Source organism: Carcharhinus amblyrhynchos, chromosome 19 (genome assembly GCF_965287045.1).
Source record: "Carcharhinus amblyrhynchos chromosome 19, sCarAmb.v2.hapA, whole genome shotgun sequence".
NCBI lineage: Eukaryota > Metazoa > Chordata > Chondrichthyes > Carcharhiniformes > Carcharhinidae > Carcharhinus > Carcharhinus amblyrhynchos.
Genome location: NC_137342.1, coordinates 48,770,613 through 48,789,295, shown reverse-complemented (window position 1 = coordinate 48,789,295; position 18,683 = coordinate 48,770,613). Strand labels below are relative to the sequence as shown.

The window sequence follows — 18,683 nt, the reverse complement described above, 5'->3', positions numbered from 1 at the left end:
TAATAAATAAGTTTTCACAGTGCCAGGGACCCAGGTTCAATTCCAACCTCGGGTCACTGTCTGTGTGGAGTCTGCACATTCTCCCCGTGTCTGCGTGGGTTCCTGTCGGGTGCTCTGGTTTCCTCCCACAGTCCAGGTTAGGTGGATTGGCCATGCTAAATTATCTCTGTGTCGGGGGGATTAGCAGGGTAAATATGTGGTGTTATGGGGCTAGGGCCTGGATGGGATTGTTGTCAGTACAGTCTCAACGGGCTGAATGGTCTCCTTCTGCATTGTACAGATCCTATGATCATGCAGAAAAAATAAACAAAAAGTAACGAGATAAACTCCGAATGCCGGAATTTGAAACAAAAACAGAAAAATGCTGGAAAATCTCATCAGATCAGACAGCATCTGCGGAGAGCGAATAGAGCCAATGTTTTGAGTCTGGATGATCCTTTGTCAGAGCTCCGCTGACATTTTCCAGCATTTTTCTGGAGTCACATGCGATTCTTTAGCTGCAGTGATGCCTGTCACAGGCACGAATTACTGTGCTAACACCGTCAAGTAGCTTTTGAACTGGGGCAATTTGTGAAATACACATCAGGAGCGAGGCATCTTTAATCATCTTCACAGTAAAAAGGGAACAAACAGACAGGAAGATCCTCTGAAGGATAATTAGAGAGGCAGCTAATCAGAGAGCACCAGGAAATGACTGAATCCACGAAACAAAGTCCTGGCATTAATTTTCAGCCAAGAACTTCGTGGGAGATTTCCAGGCTACAGACGAGACAGTTGAGGCATCAAGGGAAAGGATAATGAATACAAATGTCTTTGCCCAAAGTTATTGCCAAGAACTTGAAGGTCAGTTGGTTAAATGTGATCAGGAGGATCCATGGATTCTACAGAAAGGGAAATCCAATGGAGCAGGCATTCTTTATCAATCTTTCTGAACTGGGGCAACATGATGGCAAGATTTCCCAAACCGGTTCCGCAGAACTCTGGGGTTCTGCCAGAGCAACTATTGAGAAACTGAAATAAACACGCAACATAGCGGCCAAAATTCTCCGGCCCTTTACTCCCCGCCGCAGTTGCCAGCGAGAACGGAGAACTTGGCACTCAGCCAAAACTTCATTTGCTGCAGTGGGGCTGGAGAATCCCAGCCCAGCTTGTCCAATCAGAACTGCTATTCAACATTCATTGGCTTCTGATAGGCTAGCCTATGTACCAGACCCAGCCTCTGATTGGATGAGCCAGAAACAGTGTCAAACTGAGCAACAAATGTTTGAGGCAGGGGCTGCTCCCCCTCTCCCCCTCTCCCCCCCCCCGGCTCGCCCACTCCCACCCCTACCACTCCCCTCCTCCTCCTCCCCCAGCCCACCCGTCCCCACCCCACTTCTCCCAGCCCTACCACTCCCCTCCGCCACCCCCACTGCTCCCCCTCTCCCACCCCTGCCACTCCCCTCCTCCACCCCACCCTTCCCCACCCCCACCCCTCCCCCTCTCCCACCCCTACCACTCCCCTCCCCCACCAGCCCACCCTTCCCCATGCCCACCACTCCCCCTCTCCCACCCCTACTACTCCTCCTCCCCGACCTACCCAAATAAGTTTAGGAAAAGTCTTTGCTATTTTCCTTTAAGTTGTCTGGAAGTTTTTAATCATTCCTGCTCCACCTCAATTTCTAGGAACGAGATTCTCCGGCTTCCCAGCTGCGTGTTTCCCGCCAGTGGGGGGTGGCGCGTTGTTTACTAGCGGTGGAATTCTCTGGGAATTCCTGCTCCATGCCAGCGAATATTCCCGATGGTGGGGGAGTCCAGAACTGGGCGGTCATTGTTTGAGGATAAGGGGTAAACCTTTTAGAATTGAGGCGAGGAGAAATTTCTTCACCCAGAGGGAGGTAAGTGTGTGGAATTCACTCCCACAGAAAAGTAGTTGAAGCCAAAATGTTATCTGATTTCAGAAATAAATTAGATATAGCTCTTGGAATTAAAGCGATTGAGGGATATGGGAGGAAAGGGGGAATCAGGATATTGAATTCAATGATCAGCCATGATCATAATGAATGGTGGAGCAGGCTCGAAGGGCCAAATGGCCTTCTCCTGCTTCTGGTTTCTATGTTTCTATTTCCTCACCAATTGCTTTCAGGTTATCTGGTGGCACCCAGTAAGGTAGCTTGTTCATTTCTATTTTTCCTACCGATCTGGTGAGGGGGGGTGACAGATTCTTATGAAATAAAAGAAAGGACACATCAACTGGGGAGGAGGTCCAGGGAGGGGTTGCTGATCATCCTAAAACCAGTGACGGTGACAGGGTTTTAAAACAACCAAATCTTACAACTTGTCTTGTGGAGTCGGAATGTACTTTATCACCTCTCCACAGACCTGCCATCCACTCAAATCACTCAGCTGATACTCGCAGGCTCAGTCTCCCAAAGGCTCTCTCGCTCCACAGGTACTGTCAGACCTGCTGAGATTTTCCAGCATTTTCTGTTTTTGATCTGATTTGACGTATTATTGTCATGTGTGTTAGCATACAATGAAAAACATTCTTTCTTTTGCGCTGTACAGACAAAGCATAATATGGAACAAAAGTTGTCCTTAATGGAATACAGCAAAAACAGCCAAATTAAGCAACAATCCCTTAAAATCTGGGACAGTTGGTCACCTGCCTGAGACTCTAAACATTGCTATCGCTGCAATATATTTTCTTTCTAATAATCATCGAATAATAGAATGCCTATAGTGCAGAATGAGGCCATTCGGCCCATAGACTCTGCACCAACAGAGTGTTTTACCAGGGATTACCCTTCCCCGTAATCTCACGCTTATTTACCCCACTAATCCATCTAACCTACACATCTTGGGACACTAAAGGGCAACCTAATATGACCAATGCACCTCACCTGCATATCTTAGGACTTGGGAACAAACCAAAGCACCTGGAGGAAACCCACACAGACACGGCGAGAATGTGCAAACTCCAACATACAGTCACCCGAGGCAGAATCGAACCCAGGTCCCTGCCACTGTGAGGCACAGTGCTAACTACCGTGTCACCCTGGTGATTTGATTTGATTTGATTTGATTTGGTGAAGCTAATTCCTGAGTAACTATCACTCTTAACTTTCCCAATCTCTTCCAGAGGTATTCAGGTACGCCTTAAGCCAAATATAAAATAATGACAAAAGCAAAATACTGCGGATGCTGGAATCTGAAACAAAAAAAATGAAGTAGAAAGGGTCGAGAGCTTCACGTTTTTAGGTGTCTAGGTCACCAACAACCTGTCCTGGTTCTCCCATGCCAACACTACAGTTAAGAAAGCCCACCAATGCATCTACTTTCCCAGACTTTCCTTAAGCCTGCGTCCCCTAAAAGGTCTAAATTCTAACCATATCAATATGAGGAAGTTAAGGTGCCAAAAGAACTGACCTTACTTCTATTTTACATGGCATGGAGTGTTTCTACATTTACAACCCAATGCACAGGAGCGAAAGAAAATGAACTTGGAGTGATTTATTACAACGCTGCGCAGTATGTGGAGCAAACAGCAAAGACTGAAGGGGATTTCCATGTCTGATTTTTCAGCAGCATGAATGTTTGAAGAATGCTACTCAAATCAGCAACACACTGAAATATAACATACCAACACAGTAATAACATACCAACACAGTAATAACATACCAACACAGGGCCCGATTTTACCATTTTGATTCTAAGTACTGAATCTGGGCGTAATTCGGATCTGACTTGGAAATCTGCTCTCAGGCACTGCCATACACACTCAGCCTGAAGAAAGAATCGCGAGTCTGAATCGCGGGTCTGAATCGCGCCTGAGATGATCGGAGCTCTGAACTGCGCACGCGCAGTTAGAAAAGGTTTGAAAATCGCGCCCCTATCACATTGCTCCCGGGCCGCAAAAAGCAGGAGTGATGGCCCTCACACCCACTCCTACAACATAACTGTGTCCCTCTTATCCACCCAAACCCCCGCCCCGCTACCCAGACCGATCGCAACTTTCTGCCCCCTTTCCCTCCCCATCGATTGCCCGCAGAGTGGCAGTGGACCCCCTTCCCCCCCGACCACTCACCCCGCCAGAGATTAATTTGGCCTCCCTCCCCCCACCTCCACCCCCCCGCACCAGAGAATGATCTGACCTGCCTCCCTCCCCCACCATCGATCTGAGTTAGTGAGCCGCTGGAAGCTCTGAACTCACCTCTTCAGCAGCTGGAGCGCCCAAAACAGACCTTTACCCAGTAGATCTGATTCACACTGAATCTGGATGCGGGAACGCGATGGTAAAAGGGGGAAATGCTGATAAAGTGGGGCGGGCAGCCCATTAATTCAATTTAAATGCATGCAAATACATTTAAATCACTGCTGCGCCAGTTTTGGGCACGGATCGGATCGTGGCCATTTTCGGGCCTTGGTAAAGTGGACATCTGCGCAGACACAGATCGCATTAATGGCCTCGCGCCCGACTTTACCATCAGTTGGGCCCACAGTTTGCGGTGAGACTTTTATGGCATTCATCCACTTTGGGAGGTGATGAGGGTGTGGAAGGCAGATGCCACATCTGGAACTGAACATCGCGCATTACGGCTGTAGAGTCTGAATTGTGATTGGCAGTCTCTCTCACAGCTGACACACATGAAGAGCGTTGGCCGAGGTTGACACGTCCTTTTCATTCTGGTGGCTCTCTTCTCCTCCAGCTGCTTATTTAAATTGTCCTCTGCTTTCTCCGCACCCTTCCTGTGAAACCTCACTCACTAACGTTCTTCTTGTCGCAGACATGTGTGAGTTATTAGCCGCGTGCCAGCAGCAAGCTCACCATAGAATATGCCTTTGGGGATGTGGCTGTCATCCATTTAGTTCACATGACTCAGCCAATGGCGTTGCCGCTGATTCAAGAGAGGAAACACCCTCAAGAATCCCTGCGGGCTGGTGAACTTCCAGAGTCAGCTCTCTATCATACCAGGAGATGCCCAATATTCTTCTGAGGCAGCAAAGGGGGAAGTTGTTCAGTTGATTTTCTTGGCTCACGTAAGTTGTCACATAATGTACGCTACTGTATAGAAGGGTTCTGGGAACACTAGCTGAGTAGAGACTAACCTGGGCGGCATGGTAGCACAGTCATTAGCACTACTGCCTCACAGTGGTGAGTTTGATTCCTGGCTGGGGTTACTGTCTGTCTGGAGTCTGCACGTTCTCCCCGTGTCTGCGTGGGTTTCTCCAGGTGCTCTGGTTTCCTCCCACAGTCTGAAGGACGTGCTGGTTAGATGCATTGACCCTGGACTGTGGGAACTAGGGGAATTACACAGTAGCTCCATTCCAGCCTTGTGACTAATAAATAAAACTTTGATACACCCGGAGCTTCGTATTTTTAGTTAATTTTCTGTTGCTCCTCATTTGATCTCTCAACCTGGACGTGACAGCAATGGCCTCGGCAATCTAGATGCTGATTTCAGCATCGAGAGACAGATTGCCGGGGATTGTTAATCCAAGGAATATGAAGTTGTGGATGGCTTGCAGGGTGATATTGTCAGTGTTGATGGAAGGTGCAGTTTCTGGTCTATAACTTTGGTCTTCCTGGCATGCTCGCAGGCCTGGAAGAACCGATCTTGAACCTGCTGCGAGTGAGTTTCAGTATGGGACGCCAAGGCAGCGCTATTAGCAAACAACAATGTCTACTGCCAGATCAGCTGCTGCTGAATTAGAGTGCTCCCAAAGGATCAGGAAGTACCCTTATTTTCTAAGGGATTGTTTTTGAGATCCATAATATTGTAAATTGTCCAATTATTATTGAAATGTGTTAATTGGGAACTTAAAGGGGGGAGGGATATGATAGTGTGCCCTTATAAGGGGTGAGTTTTTGGAGGATCCTGTGATCCATTCTGCTAATCAGGCCTGAGTGCACAAATCTTGGACCTGAGTGTGAGTATTCCTTGCCAGTTTGGAGTTGTGGAGTACGGGAGCCTTTATTTCACATCATTATTTACCTTAATAAACTGCTCATTTGTTAATCTAATTGGTGATTGCCTGTTATTGCAAGTTATACTGGGGGAATTCTCCTCTAACTGAGAAAGACATGTTGATTTGCCAGCTCTGAGGCTGCCCTGAGATCAGGGTAGAGGGGTGATGCCAGGGTCTGCAGTCTGCTCAGAGCAACGCAAGAAAAGATCTTCTCCATAATATTTAATGAGGAGATGCCTCGGTAATTATTGCAGTCACTGCGACTCTTTATTCTTGATTCACTTTGAATCCCTACGGTCCATTTGGACGATCGAGTCTGCACCGACAACAATCCCATTTAGGCCCTACCTCTGTGACCCCATGTATTTATCCTGTTAATCTCCCTGACACTAAGGAGCAATTTAGCACGGCCAATCCACTTAACCAGCACATCTTTGGGCTGTGGGAGGAAACTGGAGCACCTGAAGGAAACTCGTGCAGACACGGGGAGAATGTGCAGACTCTGCACAGATAATCACCCAAAGCTGGAATTGAACCCAGGTCCCTGGCGCTGTGAGGCAACAGTGCTAACCACTGTGCCACCCAAGGTGGTGTAAAAGGTGACTTTATTTTTGCATCACGCATGCCTTGTGGCACAAATCTGTCTGTATAGTGTGCAAGAAACAATACTTATTGCGGTATAGAGTATAGAACACTACAGCCCAAACAGGCCCTTCAGCCCACAAGTTGCGCTGATCATATCCCTACCGGCCAGGCCTATCTATAACCTTCAATCCCATTAAATCCTATGTACTCATCCAGAAGTCTCTTAAAAGACCCCAACGAGTTCATATACCAACACGTGTGACACAAACATGGAGATGCTGCAGCTGTGCTGGTTTTCCATATGTAGTGATTTCAGGTGGAATGCTATCATTTCCTGGGGCTTTACCACTGGCAGCGTGGTCAATGGGCTTTATCGAACTCCACTATGATACACTCGCTGTAAAGCTCCTCCGTGGCAGGAATGTCTGGAATGGCGCTGACGGTTTTCCATTAGGATCACTACTGTCGATCAATATTGTAATTAATAGCGCGAGTGTGTAGGATGTAGCTCTTTGAATGACTCATTTCTGCTGATCTGTGGCACATTGGACCACCTCCTAATGAACAGCATTCACAACAGTAAATAAAAGCAAGTGTAGTGTCTATAGCCTACGGCAAGTGTCAGGTTGTACAGACGGCACTCTGAAAAACAAAATCACTATCATTTGGTTCTATTTTAACCAGTTTCTTTTTGGGATGTCTCACTGCAAGATGCATAATGAAGCAACTTGCACAGAAACTTGATCCAGCAAGTATTTTTTAAGAGCCATGAACAATGTTCCCTCTAATTTTTCTTTGAGCGGGGTTTGTTTACTGTGCGGTGTGATATATTTAAGACAACCACACTGCCATTCCCTAGTGTAATGACTTCAATCAGGCCATTGAGGTTGGCCTATTGGAGTATGAATTCCCTGATTAAGGAGTCAATTGATGAACCAGAGAGTCTTTTTCTTGTACTTAACCAGGAGTATCAGTTCCTCTGGCACTCCCGGAGGGAGACTGCTGACTGCGAGGGCTTCTCTTTTCAATTCCAAGAGCAGTGAGTCTGCGAGGGCTGCTCTTGGATGTTGCTTGGAGAGTTGTCAAGCGCTTCACATCGTTAGTGTACGCTTAAACTGGACCATCTGACGGGCAACATGACAGCTCAGTGACTATCACTGGTTGCTGTGCAGATACATGGATTTGGGCCAGTGTCTGCGGGAGTTTGCACATTCTCCCCATGATTGCGTGGGTTTTTTCCGGGTGCTCCGGTTTCCTCCCACATCCCAAAAACGTGCTCTTAGGCTGATTGGTGTAACAATTGTCTCTAAATTAGTCTTCCCTCAATCTTCCCCAATAGGTGTAAACAAAGGTCATGGGTAGAAGAGGGCACTCACAATGTTAAAATGGCGGCGCGGGCTCGTTGGGCCGAAGGGCCTGTTTCCCGTGCTGTGTTGTTCTTTGTTCAGTACACAAAGGGATTTTGGTGAAGGGACTTCTGTCTCTGAACACTTATTACACCTAGCACAGCTTAGACTCAGCAATAAGCCAACTGGCCTAAACTTGTAGATTAATTGCAGGGCCTGGCCCCTGACTTGAATCAATATTATAACTATGTCACACTCCTGTGTCAAAGGAGGACCGTGACTGCATCTTGAGTGATAATACATGAAGATTCAAGGATTCCTTTATTGCCAGAATCAAGAGTTGTTCCTTTATCAACATGAATTCTGACAGCCAGCTTCACAAAAGTTGCACAGAGGATAAGTTCTGAATTCTGGAACAAAGATAGCTGAGGGATGACTTGATTGATGTGCACAAACTTATGAAGGAAAGAAATAGAGTGGATTGGATAATATTGTTTCCCTTGGTGGAGAATTCTTGAACCATGGGACATAGGTTCAAGATAAGTGGCAGTAAATGTAGATGGGGGCATGAGGAAGAACTTTTTTTTTTACGCAGAGGGTGCTGAGAGTCTGGAATTCATTGTTCAAGTTGGTGGTGGAGACAGAGACCTGAAACTCTTAAAAAAAAATGTACATGGATCTGCTCTTTAGATGCTGTAAGCTACAGGGCTGTGAGCTGGGTGCAGGGAGGTGGGGTTAGACAGAGCACCTGGGTGTCCTCAGGCTGACATGGACAATTTAGGCTGAATGGCCACCCTTCTGTGCAGTAACTTTTCTATGGTTCAATGGGAGTTAATGGCCAAGTGCATTAGAAATCTTGCTACTTTCTCTTTCTGTTATTCTACTCAATATCCAGTGACTGTGAGACCCCTTTGGTTGGGGAGCTAATGTAAACAAACTTTCAAAGGTAATGAATAACAAGAACAGAAATTGCTGGAAATGTTTGCCAGGTTCTAAGTTCTAATAACAGGCCATCGACCAGAAATATTAACTCAGTTTTTTCTCTCCACAGACATCTCCTGATCTGAGAGTTTCCTCATGTTTCAGATCTACAGGACCTGCAGTATTTTGCTTTGGGAATAGTGTTTAACTCACTGCCACTTTTCTTCCAGGAATGACAACCTTAAAGAAATTCCGCTATTCTCTCTGATGGGATTCCTGGTTGTCTCTTTTACCTTGTTCACCTTCATTGCTTTCCAATTCTCATCTCAACTTTGAATTGGTGGTTACAAAAGGCTGCCTTCACAATCGCACCTCCTTCAAGTTCTATAAGGTCATCTAACAGAATCATTGAGCCAGATTTTCAATACCAAGGCGGTTAGCTTTGACACTCTGGTTGATTTACTAAGAGTTTTGTTGGTTTCACACCTGCTATAAAAACCTTCAAGAAAATCTAGGTGAAAAGCAAGCTCACAAATCTCAAGTCTGCATGGATGCGGCCAATCACAGAGCAATCTGGGCAATGCTAAACCAGAAACTCAAAGTTTAAGCTTCCCGCATTAATACCTGGGAGGTGCTTAGAATCATAGAATCGTAACATCTCGAAAAGTGCAAAAGGAGGCCATTTGGCCCATCATGCCTGCATTGAGCACAATCCCACCCAGTCCCTATCCCCATAACCCCACATGTTTACGTGGTTAGTCTCACTGGCTCTGAGGCCAGAATCTTACAGCCATTCACACCGGCAGGATTTTCCCATCCCGCTGCAGTGAACGGAGATTTGGCTGGGTGCTAAATTCTCTGACTTCGAGGCAGCAGGAGCGTGGCGTGAATGGGCCGGTCGTGCCTGAAGTGTCAATTTAGCATGGCCAATCAACCCAACCTGCACATCTTTAGGACTTCTGATGGATCCCGTGCATATCTTTTAGAGTATCTTGTCTCCAAATATCCGAAGATTGGAAGTCTGGGTCATTGTCTAAAGCACACCCTCTGTTTTAGCTGCACTATAACACAGCATACTTTAAAATAAAAGTTACATATATACATCTGAATATGATTGAATCTATGGCTGAGGGGGGGACTTCCGACAGAGAAGGAATATGCATCTATATAGCAATTATAATGTCCCAAAACATTCCACAGGAATGTCATCAAGCAAACTTTGACAATGAACCAGCTAAAAAGATATGAGAGTAGATCACCAAAAGCTTATTTAAGAATGTCAGATCCAGGAGCAGGGATAGGCCATTCAGCCCATCAAGCTTGCTCTGTGAAGTGGATAAGATCATGGCTGAACTTCTACTTCAACATCACCTTCCTCTCAGCCTTTGAGTTGCCTTGTGTCCAAAAATCTATCAATGTCCATGTTGACCTGGATCAATGACTGAGCATCCAAAGCTGTCTGAGGCAGAGAATTTCAAAGAAACTTAAAAGGAGAAGAGTGGAGTTGAGAGACGGAGTGGGTTACGGAGTGAATTCCAGGATTTAAGGCTTTAGTGGTTGAAGGCATGGTTACTAATGATGGAGCAATTAGAATTGAGGATGTGCAGGAAGCCGGAAATGGATGTTAGTTAGTTATTAATTATTGAGTAGAAGCTCAATGTAGGATGTACTATCAATGTTGTCCAGCGGTCTAACATGCCGCAGTGTGCAGAGACCAAGAGAAAGGGAAAATATAAATATCTTAAAAAGCAAGTCTTGCTTCTGATAAAATAAAACCCCATTATATTAACTTCTTTAAACTATATGTTGCAAGCTGCTAATCATATCGCTGGTTGGGTCTCCAGAATTAGTCCAATATCATACGTCCTACACAGTGCCAAAGCTGGAAATCAAAAGAAAAATAAATGCTAAGAAGCAAATAGAAACCAAAAACCCTCAGTAAACACTGAAAGCACACAGCTCTTCCGTGTCCCTGAAGAGAAAAGCAGGTTAACATAGCTGGAGACACCACAGGGGAGATTTTAACCCATCTCGCTGAGTGTGAAACAGACAGGATCGCGGGGAACGCTGACTTTGCATATTGCCCAAAGCTTTGACCCAACCACCAGTTGGGGAGCTGATGGAACAGGAGGCAATGCTGGTTTTCCATTGCACCTGTTTCTACTCTCAAGTCGATATGTGATATCGGGTAGGTGTGAAATCATGTTCCACTTGGGTCCACACCCAACAAATTAGTTTAAAAATCTGTCCCCCTCCCACCCCCATCTAATCTCAAACTGCTGACAAATAGCAATCTAGTGAAAGGTTTGCTTATTCTTTCTAAAGAAATAGGGGTGCGATTCCCTGGGCCCCAGAACTGGAAATTCCTGCCTGAGATCAATATAATGTTCTGTCAAATTTTCTGTCCTGCCCGCTACAATTCCTGCAGTGGGTGAGACGGAAGAATGTTGGCCTAGGAATTGGGCAACCCCAGCAGGTTCTCCCACTATGTAACAACAACAGCTAGAGTAATGTAACCATGAAAGGCACTGTAAAGGGAAAAAAAAATCGAGGTATAATACACTTTAAAAATTTTAATGCTTCTATTTATTTAGATATTATATAAATGTGAATTGATTCAACTGTACGCTATTTTTAAATTCTACAGAATATCATTCCCACTCCTACAGCAGGAAGGTCAAACATTTTGCACAGTTCCGCATGTAACAATGAGTTCAATAATTGTGTCCTTTTCACAGCTGGAAAACTGTGGTTCTTACATAAATTCTCAGCTTCTTACCTTCTGAGGACGGCAATTTCATTCTCAATGCTGCTTTCCTTGCCTTTTAATGCCTTCTTTGGGATGCATTTAATTGCAAACATTTTCCCAGTGGTTTTTTCTTTCGCCATGACGACTTCAGAAAAGGCGCCACTAAAAAATAAGAGGCAAAGAGAGAGGAGATATTAGACCCTGTGAGGAAAGGACTGTCTTCATTACGGTGATTAGAAACATGCCTTGCAAGAATACAGTAACATCTTTGCTAGAGATAGTAGTGCAATTCTTCACAAATGTGTCTACGGTATCGCTGCACCAGGGTATTCCTCTCTCAGGTGTTTGACACTGGTGGAACAGTTCTTGAAATTGTACACTTGGTAGTATAGAATATCACTGAAGAGAGAGTGATGTTGCTGAAGCTTTTCATCTTGAACTCATCAGAGCAAACACAAGAACACCACATTTTAAACAATTGCAACACTTTGTGCTACAAGAGAAATGGGTGTGGACTCACCAATCAACAAGCACCCTTTCTTCCTTTAGAATAACTTGTGTGATCCTTTGAAATTTGGCATTCTTGTATTTGTCCTGGTGGACATATATTGATAATGCTTCGAGGCAACATGGCTGTCATCTCAGCAATAGTTCTTGAAATGTATTTCACTCAGGTAAACTAGTCTTTGAGAAATGAAAAGCTCACACTTATATAGTGTCTCTCATAGAACCATAGAACCCTACAGTGCAGAAAGAGGCCCTTCGGCCCATCGAGTCTGCACCAAACACAATTCCACCCAGGCCCTTCCTCCATATCCCTACATATTATACCCATTAATCCCTCTAACCTACACATCCCTGGACACTAAGGGGCAATTTCTTAGCATGGTCAGTCAACCTAACCCACACATCTTTGGACTGTGGGAGGAAACCGGAGCACCCGGAGGAAACCCACACAGACATGAGGAGAATGTGCAAACTCCACACAGACAGTGATCCAAGCTGGGAATCGAACCCAGGACCCTGGAGCTGTGAAGCAGCAGTGCTAATCACTGTGCTACCGTGCCACCCAAAATGGTGAGAGAGAGAGGAGAAGTGATAATTACAGGATATCCCAAAGTGCTTTTCAGCCAATTAAGTACTTTGAACTGCAGTCACTGCTGGTGATATAGGGGAATGTGACAGATAATCTTTGCACAATGAGTTCCCACAAGCAACAATGACCAGATAATCAGTTTTTGTGGTGTTGACTGGTGGATAAATATTGACCCCAGGACACCGGGTATAACTCTGCCACTCTGCAACGGAACAGTGCCATAGGATTTGTCATATCCACCTCTTGATTTAACTTTCATCCAGAATGACCACACATCCAGCAGTGCAGCACCCCCCTCAGTATTACACTAAAGTATCAGCCTAGATCTTTATGCTCAAGTGGGTCTTGAACCTCCCTCCTGAGAGGAGAGTGTACCAGAACTGAGTCACAATTGACACAATACTTAAACACGATTGAATACTAGACAGCAGACACTCATGAAGGAGTGTTTGGATTTCTAGGTAATGGTTCCAGTGTTGATATAATCACATGACCTGTGGAAATTGGTTATTTTCTGACATTAGAACGAAGAGGTATTAGCCACATCTTAAAAAGCGGTAAACTTCCAGTGTTGGTCATTGAGTGAAATATTAAGGTTTCTCAAAGAAATCTCTGAAGGTTCCTTTCCTTGGTTAACTGTCAAACCAACATTAGTGATTGGTGATACAGGCAGCACGGTAGCACAGTGGTTAGCACTGCTGCCTCACAGTGCCAGGGACCCAGGTTCTATTCCCAGCTTAGGTCAATATCTGTGGAGTTTGCAAATTTCCCGTGTCTGCGTGGGTTTCCTCTGGGTGTTCCGGTTTCCTCCCACAGTCCAAAGATGTGTGGGTTAGGTGGATTAGCCATGCTAAATTGCCCCTTAGTATAAGGGGGGACTAGTTGAGTAAATGCTCGAGGTTACAGGGATAGGGCCTGGGTTGCAGCAGACCCAATGGACCGAATGGCCTCCTTCTGCACCATCGGGATTCTATAATAATTTCATATCGGTGTTAATAATTAGTGAGCAGAGTGAATCTTTCTGACCTGTTTACAATTTTAGCCACTTTGTGTTATCTTTCCAGGTCAGTTTTGAAATCAGTTAGTCCGGAAACATTTGTTTTCTCACATTCATTCACAGGCTGTGGGTGGAGTTTTCCCGTCTCACCCAACACTGGAATAGTAGTGGGCAGGACACGGGGCCATGCAAAGGTCCATTGATCTCGGGCAGGGTTTTCCAGTGTTGGGGCGAGCGTGGCCTGTGGGTAAAGCCAGCATTTATTGTCCATTCCTGGTTTTCTCTCCTGAATTGCTTGCTAGGGTGTTTCAGAGGACAGTTAAAAGTCAACCGCATTGTTGGTCTGGAATCACGCATAGGCCAAGTTGGGTAAGGTCAGTAGATTTCCATCCCTAAAGGATAATGGCCAACGAGATGGAATCTTAACTGACCTCGGGCAACTAGGGTTGGGCAATAAATGCTGGCCAGCCAATCTGAGCAAACTGAAGGGGTTTTATGACGATCGTCACTGCTATCAGTTTTAAAATCTCAGATTGGTGCATTAAGTACATTTAAATTCCATGGTGGGATCTGAACTTGCATCCTTTGATTGCTAATCCATTGATAGTACCACCATACTACTGTCCCCACAGCACAATTATGCAGCTTGCCCAGGACATGGGCTCTCACCTAAATGTCCAGGGGGGGTTACAATGAATAGTTTTTTAAAAAATTCTTTTATGGGACATGGGCATCGCTGGCTGGCCAGCATTTATTACCTAACTCTAGTTGACCGAGGTTAGGTTGAAAGCCATCCACATTGCTGATTCTGGAATCACATGTGGGTCAGGGCCGCAGATTTCCTTCCCTAAAAGGACATTGGTGAACTAGATGGGTTTTTCCAACAATTGTCATCAGTAGATGCTAACACGAGGGGACATAGCTTTAAATTGAGGGGTGGTAATTATAGGACGGATGTCAGAGGTAGGTTCTTTACTCAGAGGGTAGTAAGGGCGTGGAATGCCCTGCCTGCAGCAGTTGTGGACTCGCCAACCTTAAGGGCATTCAAATGGTCAGTGGATAGGCATATGGATAACATTGGAATAGTTTAGGTTAGAGGGTCATTAGATTGGTTCCACTGGTCGGCGCAACATCGAGGGCTGAAGGGCCTGTACTGCGCTGTAGTGTTCTATGTTCTAGATTCTTAATTCCAGATATTTTTTACTGAATTCAAATTCCACCATCTGCTGTGGTGAGATTCGAACCCGGGTGCCCCAGAACATGAGCTGAGTTTCTGGATTAATAGTCAAGCGATAATACCACTAGACCATCGCCTCCCCATGGTGAAGTTCTGCCTGAGCAACGAGGGATAAACAATAAACAACAGAAAAGCTCTGAACTGGATCCCTGTATTTCCCAGCCAATGGATCAAATAACGATATACTGGCAGGACTCTGGGACGAGCATGTCGTCTGCAAAATAACTCAAAGAGAGAGAAAAAACACAAAGACAATTCCAAATTTTAAAAAATGGTTTGACAACAGGCAACAGTTGTCAGAAGGTGAACAAAGTGCTGCACTGGTATTACAAAATTAAACTGTGCCCTGGTATGACAATACTCTCTGATACTCTCAATAAATCACAGTCTGCCTGTCCCCATTCAGTCAAGCTGCCAGTTCCACTACCAGCTGGAACTTGTTGATAAGATTGTCCTTTCCCGGCTTTCTCATGCTCCAATAAACTCAGCTCTCGTGTTAAACTTTTAGTAATCATCTACACCAACCACACAATGCAACGTTCTGAAGGGTATTGTGTTTAACTCCAATCTATCTTGTCCTCCTCATTCAGCCATTGGAAGCTGAGAGTCCACTCACATATATGAAACATTCAGTAACACTCCATCAATGTATCAACTAACAAACGGCAAGCAAGGGTTAACTACACAATGGTTCTGCCACCAATTTATCTTTCATTCAAAGTGTCCCGAATGGTATTTCACAGGAGTAGCTGGAGGGAATAAAATGAGAGAGAATGTGCGAGAGGTTTTGAATCACGGTGCGATCTTCCCGGCTCCCGTTGCAACGAGGCCGGAGAATTTGGCAGCCAACCAAATCTCCGTTCACTGCAGCGGAATGGGAAAATCCCGCTGGTACGAACAGTGGTAACATTCTGGCCATAGAATCACTGCAGGACAGAAGGGAGCCATTCGGCCCATCGAGCCTGAACCAACCACAATCCCACCAAGTCCCTATCCTCAAAACCCCACACATTTACCCTGCTAATCCCCCTGACTTTAGAGGCAATTTAGCATGGCCAATCGACCTAACCCCTACATCTTTGGACTGTGGGAATTTCAGGGAGGGAATTCCACAGTTTATCGCTTAAACAACTGAAGAGACATCACCAACAGTGGAGTGATTCAAATTGGAAATGCTCCAGAGGGGAATATTTGAGAAGCACTGATATCTCAGAGGGCTGTAGGTCTGGAGGATGTTGCTAAAATAGGGAGGAGGTGAGGACTTGGAGGTACGTGAGAATGAGGATGAGAATTTTAAAATTTCAGTGTTGTTTAATTGGGAACCAGCGTGAGCGTGGTGTGATGAGTGAGCAGGACTTGGTACAAACAACAGCACTGGCAGCAGAGCTTTGGATGAACTCTAGTTGACCGAGGGTCGGGTATAGGAGATTAACCACGATGAGGTGGAATAGTCAAGTCTCGAGGTAACAATGACACAATTGCATTGAGCCAGATTTTACAGCCAGTGATGAACAACTGACTCCAACTGTTCATTAGGTTGAGTATAAAAGCACGGTGGCACAGTGGTTCAAACTGCTGTCTCACAACACTTGGGAACCGGTTCAATTACTGACAAGGTCACTGTTTGTGTGGAGTTTGCACGTTCTCCCCGTGTTTGCGTTGGTTTCCTCCGGGTGCTCCGATTCCTCCCACAGTCTGACGGATGTGCTGGTTAAATGTTCTATGTTAAGACGTATTTGGAATATTGCGTTCTGGTCACCACACTACCAGAAGGACATGGAAGCTTTGGAGAGAGTGCAAAGAAGGTTCACCAGGATGGTGCCCGGTCTCGAGGGTGTTGGCTCTGAGGAGAGGTTGGATAAACTAGGATTGTTTTCACTGGAAAGTCAGACGCTGAGAGATGACTTGATAGAAGTCTACAAAATTTAAAGACATAGGGTGGATAGCCAGAGACTTTTTCCCAGAATGGAAGGGTCGACTACAAGAGGGCACAGGTTTAAGGTGAGAGGGGATAAGCTTAGGGGAGACGTGTGGGGAAAGTTTTTCACCCAGTGGGTGCCTGGAACATACTGCCAGTGGAAGCAGGCACGTTAGCAATGTCCAAGGTGTATCTTGATAGACACACGAACAAGAGGTGAACAGAGGGATAGCAACCGCATATCGGCACAGGTTTGGTGGGCCGAAGGGCCTATTCCTGTGCTGCATTTTTCTCTGTTCCTTGTACATTTATCCACCTGTACTGGAACTTGCAGTAATTAGAACCTCAAAACAGTGCAGCACTTTTCCCAGGGGATCTGGGACCTGTCTCAGCAGGGTAAGCAACTGCATATCTCTTTACACAATCAGATTGAAAAATTCTGCTGGAGTCTAAACCAGCAAGTTTCAGAGTTAATTTAATGTCAAGACTGAAAGTGTGACGGAGGGGACACGGCCCAAAAATGCACCTAACTGTTCAAAAGCCCATTAATTACAGCAGGACTGGAGGATCCCACTGGAGAGAGGCTGTAAAATTCCACCCAAAGAGAGGGAAAGATGAGATTAAGATAGTGAGAATAAAGAGACAATGAAAAACTTATTGTATTAAAAAAAACTCCCACAATAATTAAGCTGGTTTAAAAACAGTGGCACAGTGGTTAGCACAACTGCCTCACAGCACCAGGGACCCGTATTCGATTCCCAGCTTGGGTCGCTGTCTGTGTGGAGTTTACACATCATCCCCGTATCTGCATGGGTTTTCTCCGGGTGCTCCAGTTTCCTCCCAGAGACCAAAAGGTGTGCTGGTTAGGTGGGTTGGCCATGCTAAATTCTCCCTCAATGTATCCGAACAGGCACCGGAGTGTGGCGACTAGGGGATTTTCACAGTAACTTCATTGCAGTGTTAATGTAAGCCTACTTGTGATACAAATAAATAAGCTTAAAAAACTTCACATTAGAGCATTTTCTCTAACACAAAGCTAATAATGTTACTGGCCTAATGCATACAGAATGCAGCTACCTAGTACCCATCTGAATTTTATGTCAGAATATTATATCAATTCAAAGTGTAAGTTTATTTCGATTATAATTCTGGCTCTTCACACAATTTAAGATGACAGTTCAGTGCAGTGTTGAGGAACTGTGGCATTGCCGGAGGTGTCCTTCTTCAGAAGAGACGGTAAAGTGAGGCCTTGTTTGGGTGGTTGTTAAAGGAGGGTCATGAGTTAGTGAAAGAATAGACTGTTCTCCCAATCTTTTATAAATGTTTCTCTTTCAGCCAACACTCCCACGCTCAGCCCAAAACAGATCAACTGCTTGATTCATCACTGAGATCTGGACACAAGACATCTGCAATGTTCTCCTCTCTAACAACAGTCTGAACACAGTAATTTGTGCGTGGTACTGTGAGCTGCCCTCTCAGAACTGTGATGATGTGCTAGAGGGCAGAATTGGATGGGGTGATGGTTAGATTCTCTCTTGTTGGAGATGGCCATTGCCTGGCACTTGTGTGGCACAAATGTTACTTGTCAGCTCAACCCTGAATACTGTCCAGATCTTACTGCATTTGGGCAAGGGCTGATTCCAGTCTAAAGCCCTTGTAAAACATAGGGCTGGGTCAGGACGAAAATATAGGCAAGGCTGAGAAAGTTGGGAGCCAGGGCCCTGATCCAGATTTCTGTTTTTTTGCATTTTATCATTAAATTTCAATTTGGACAAAGAACAACCATAAAATCACCTCTACTGCATAAATTTATAAGTTTGCATTCTTTAGTTTGTGTGTGTGTGTGTATTGCAAAGGTTTGGACATGTGTTTACTTTTTTAAAAA

The 18,683-nt window shown here is 45.2% G+C and overlaps 1 protein-coding gene across 2 annotated transcripts in view; it reads right to left on the bottom strand.

Moving 5' to 3' along the window:
- camk1da (calcium/calmodulin-dependent protein kinase 1Da) overlaps positions 1-18,683 on the bottom strand; it is a 414,885-nt gene that overhangs the window by 255,893 nt on the left and 140,309 nt on the right. For both annotated transcript variants that reach the window (XM_080207104.1, XM_080207105.1), the window contains exon 2: positions 11,581-11,712. In XM_080207104.1, the coding sequence (XP_080063230.1) occupies positions 11,581-11,712 (132 nt within the window). The remainder of the gene's footprint in view (positions 1-11,580; positions 11,713-18,683) is intronic.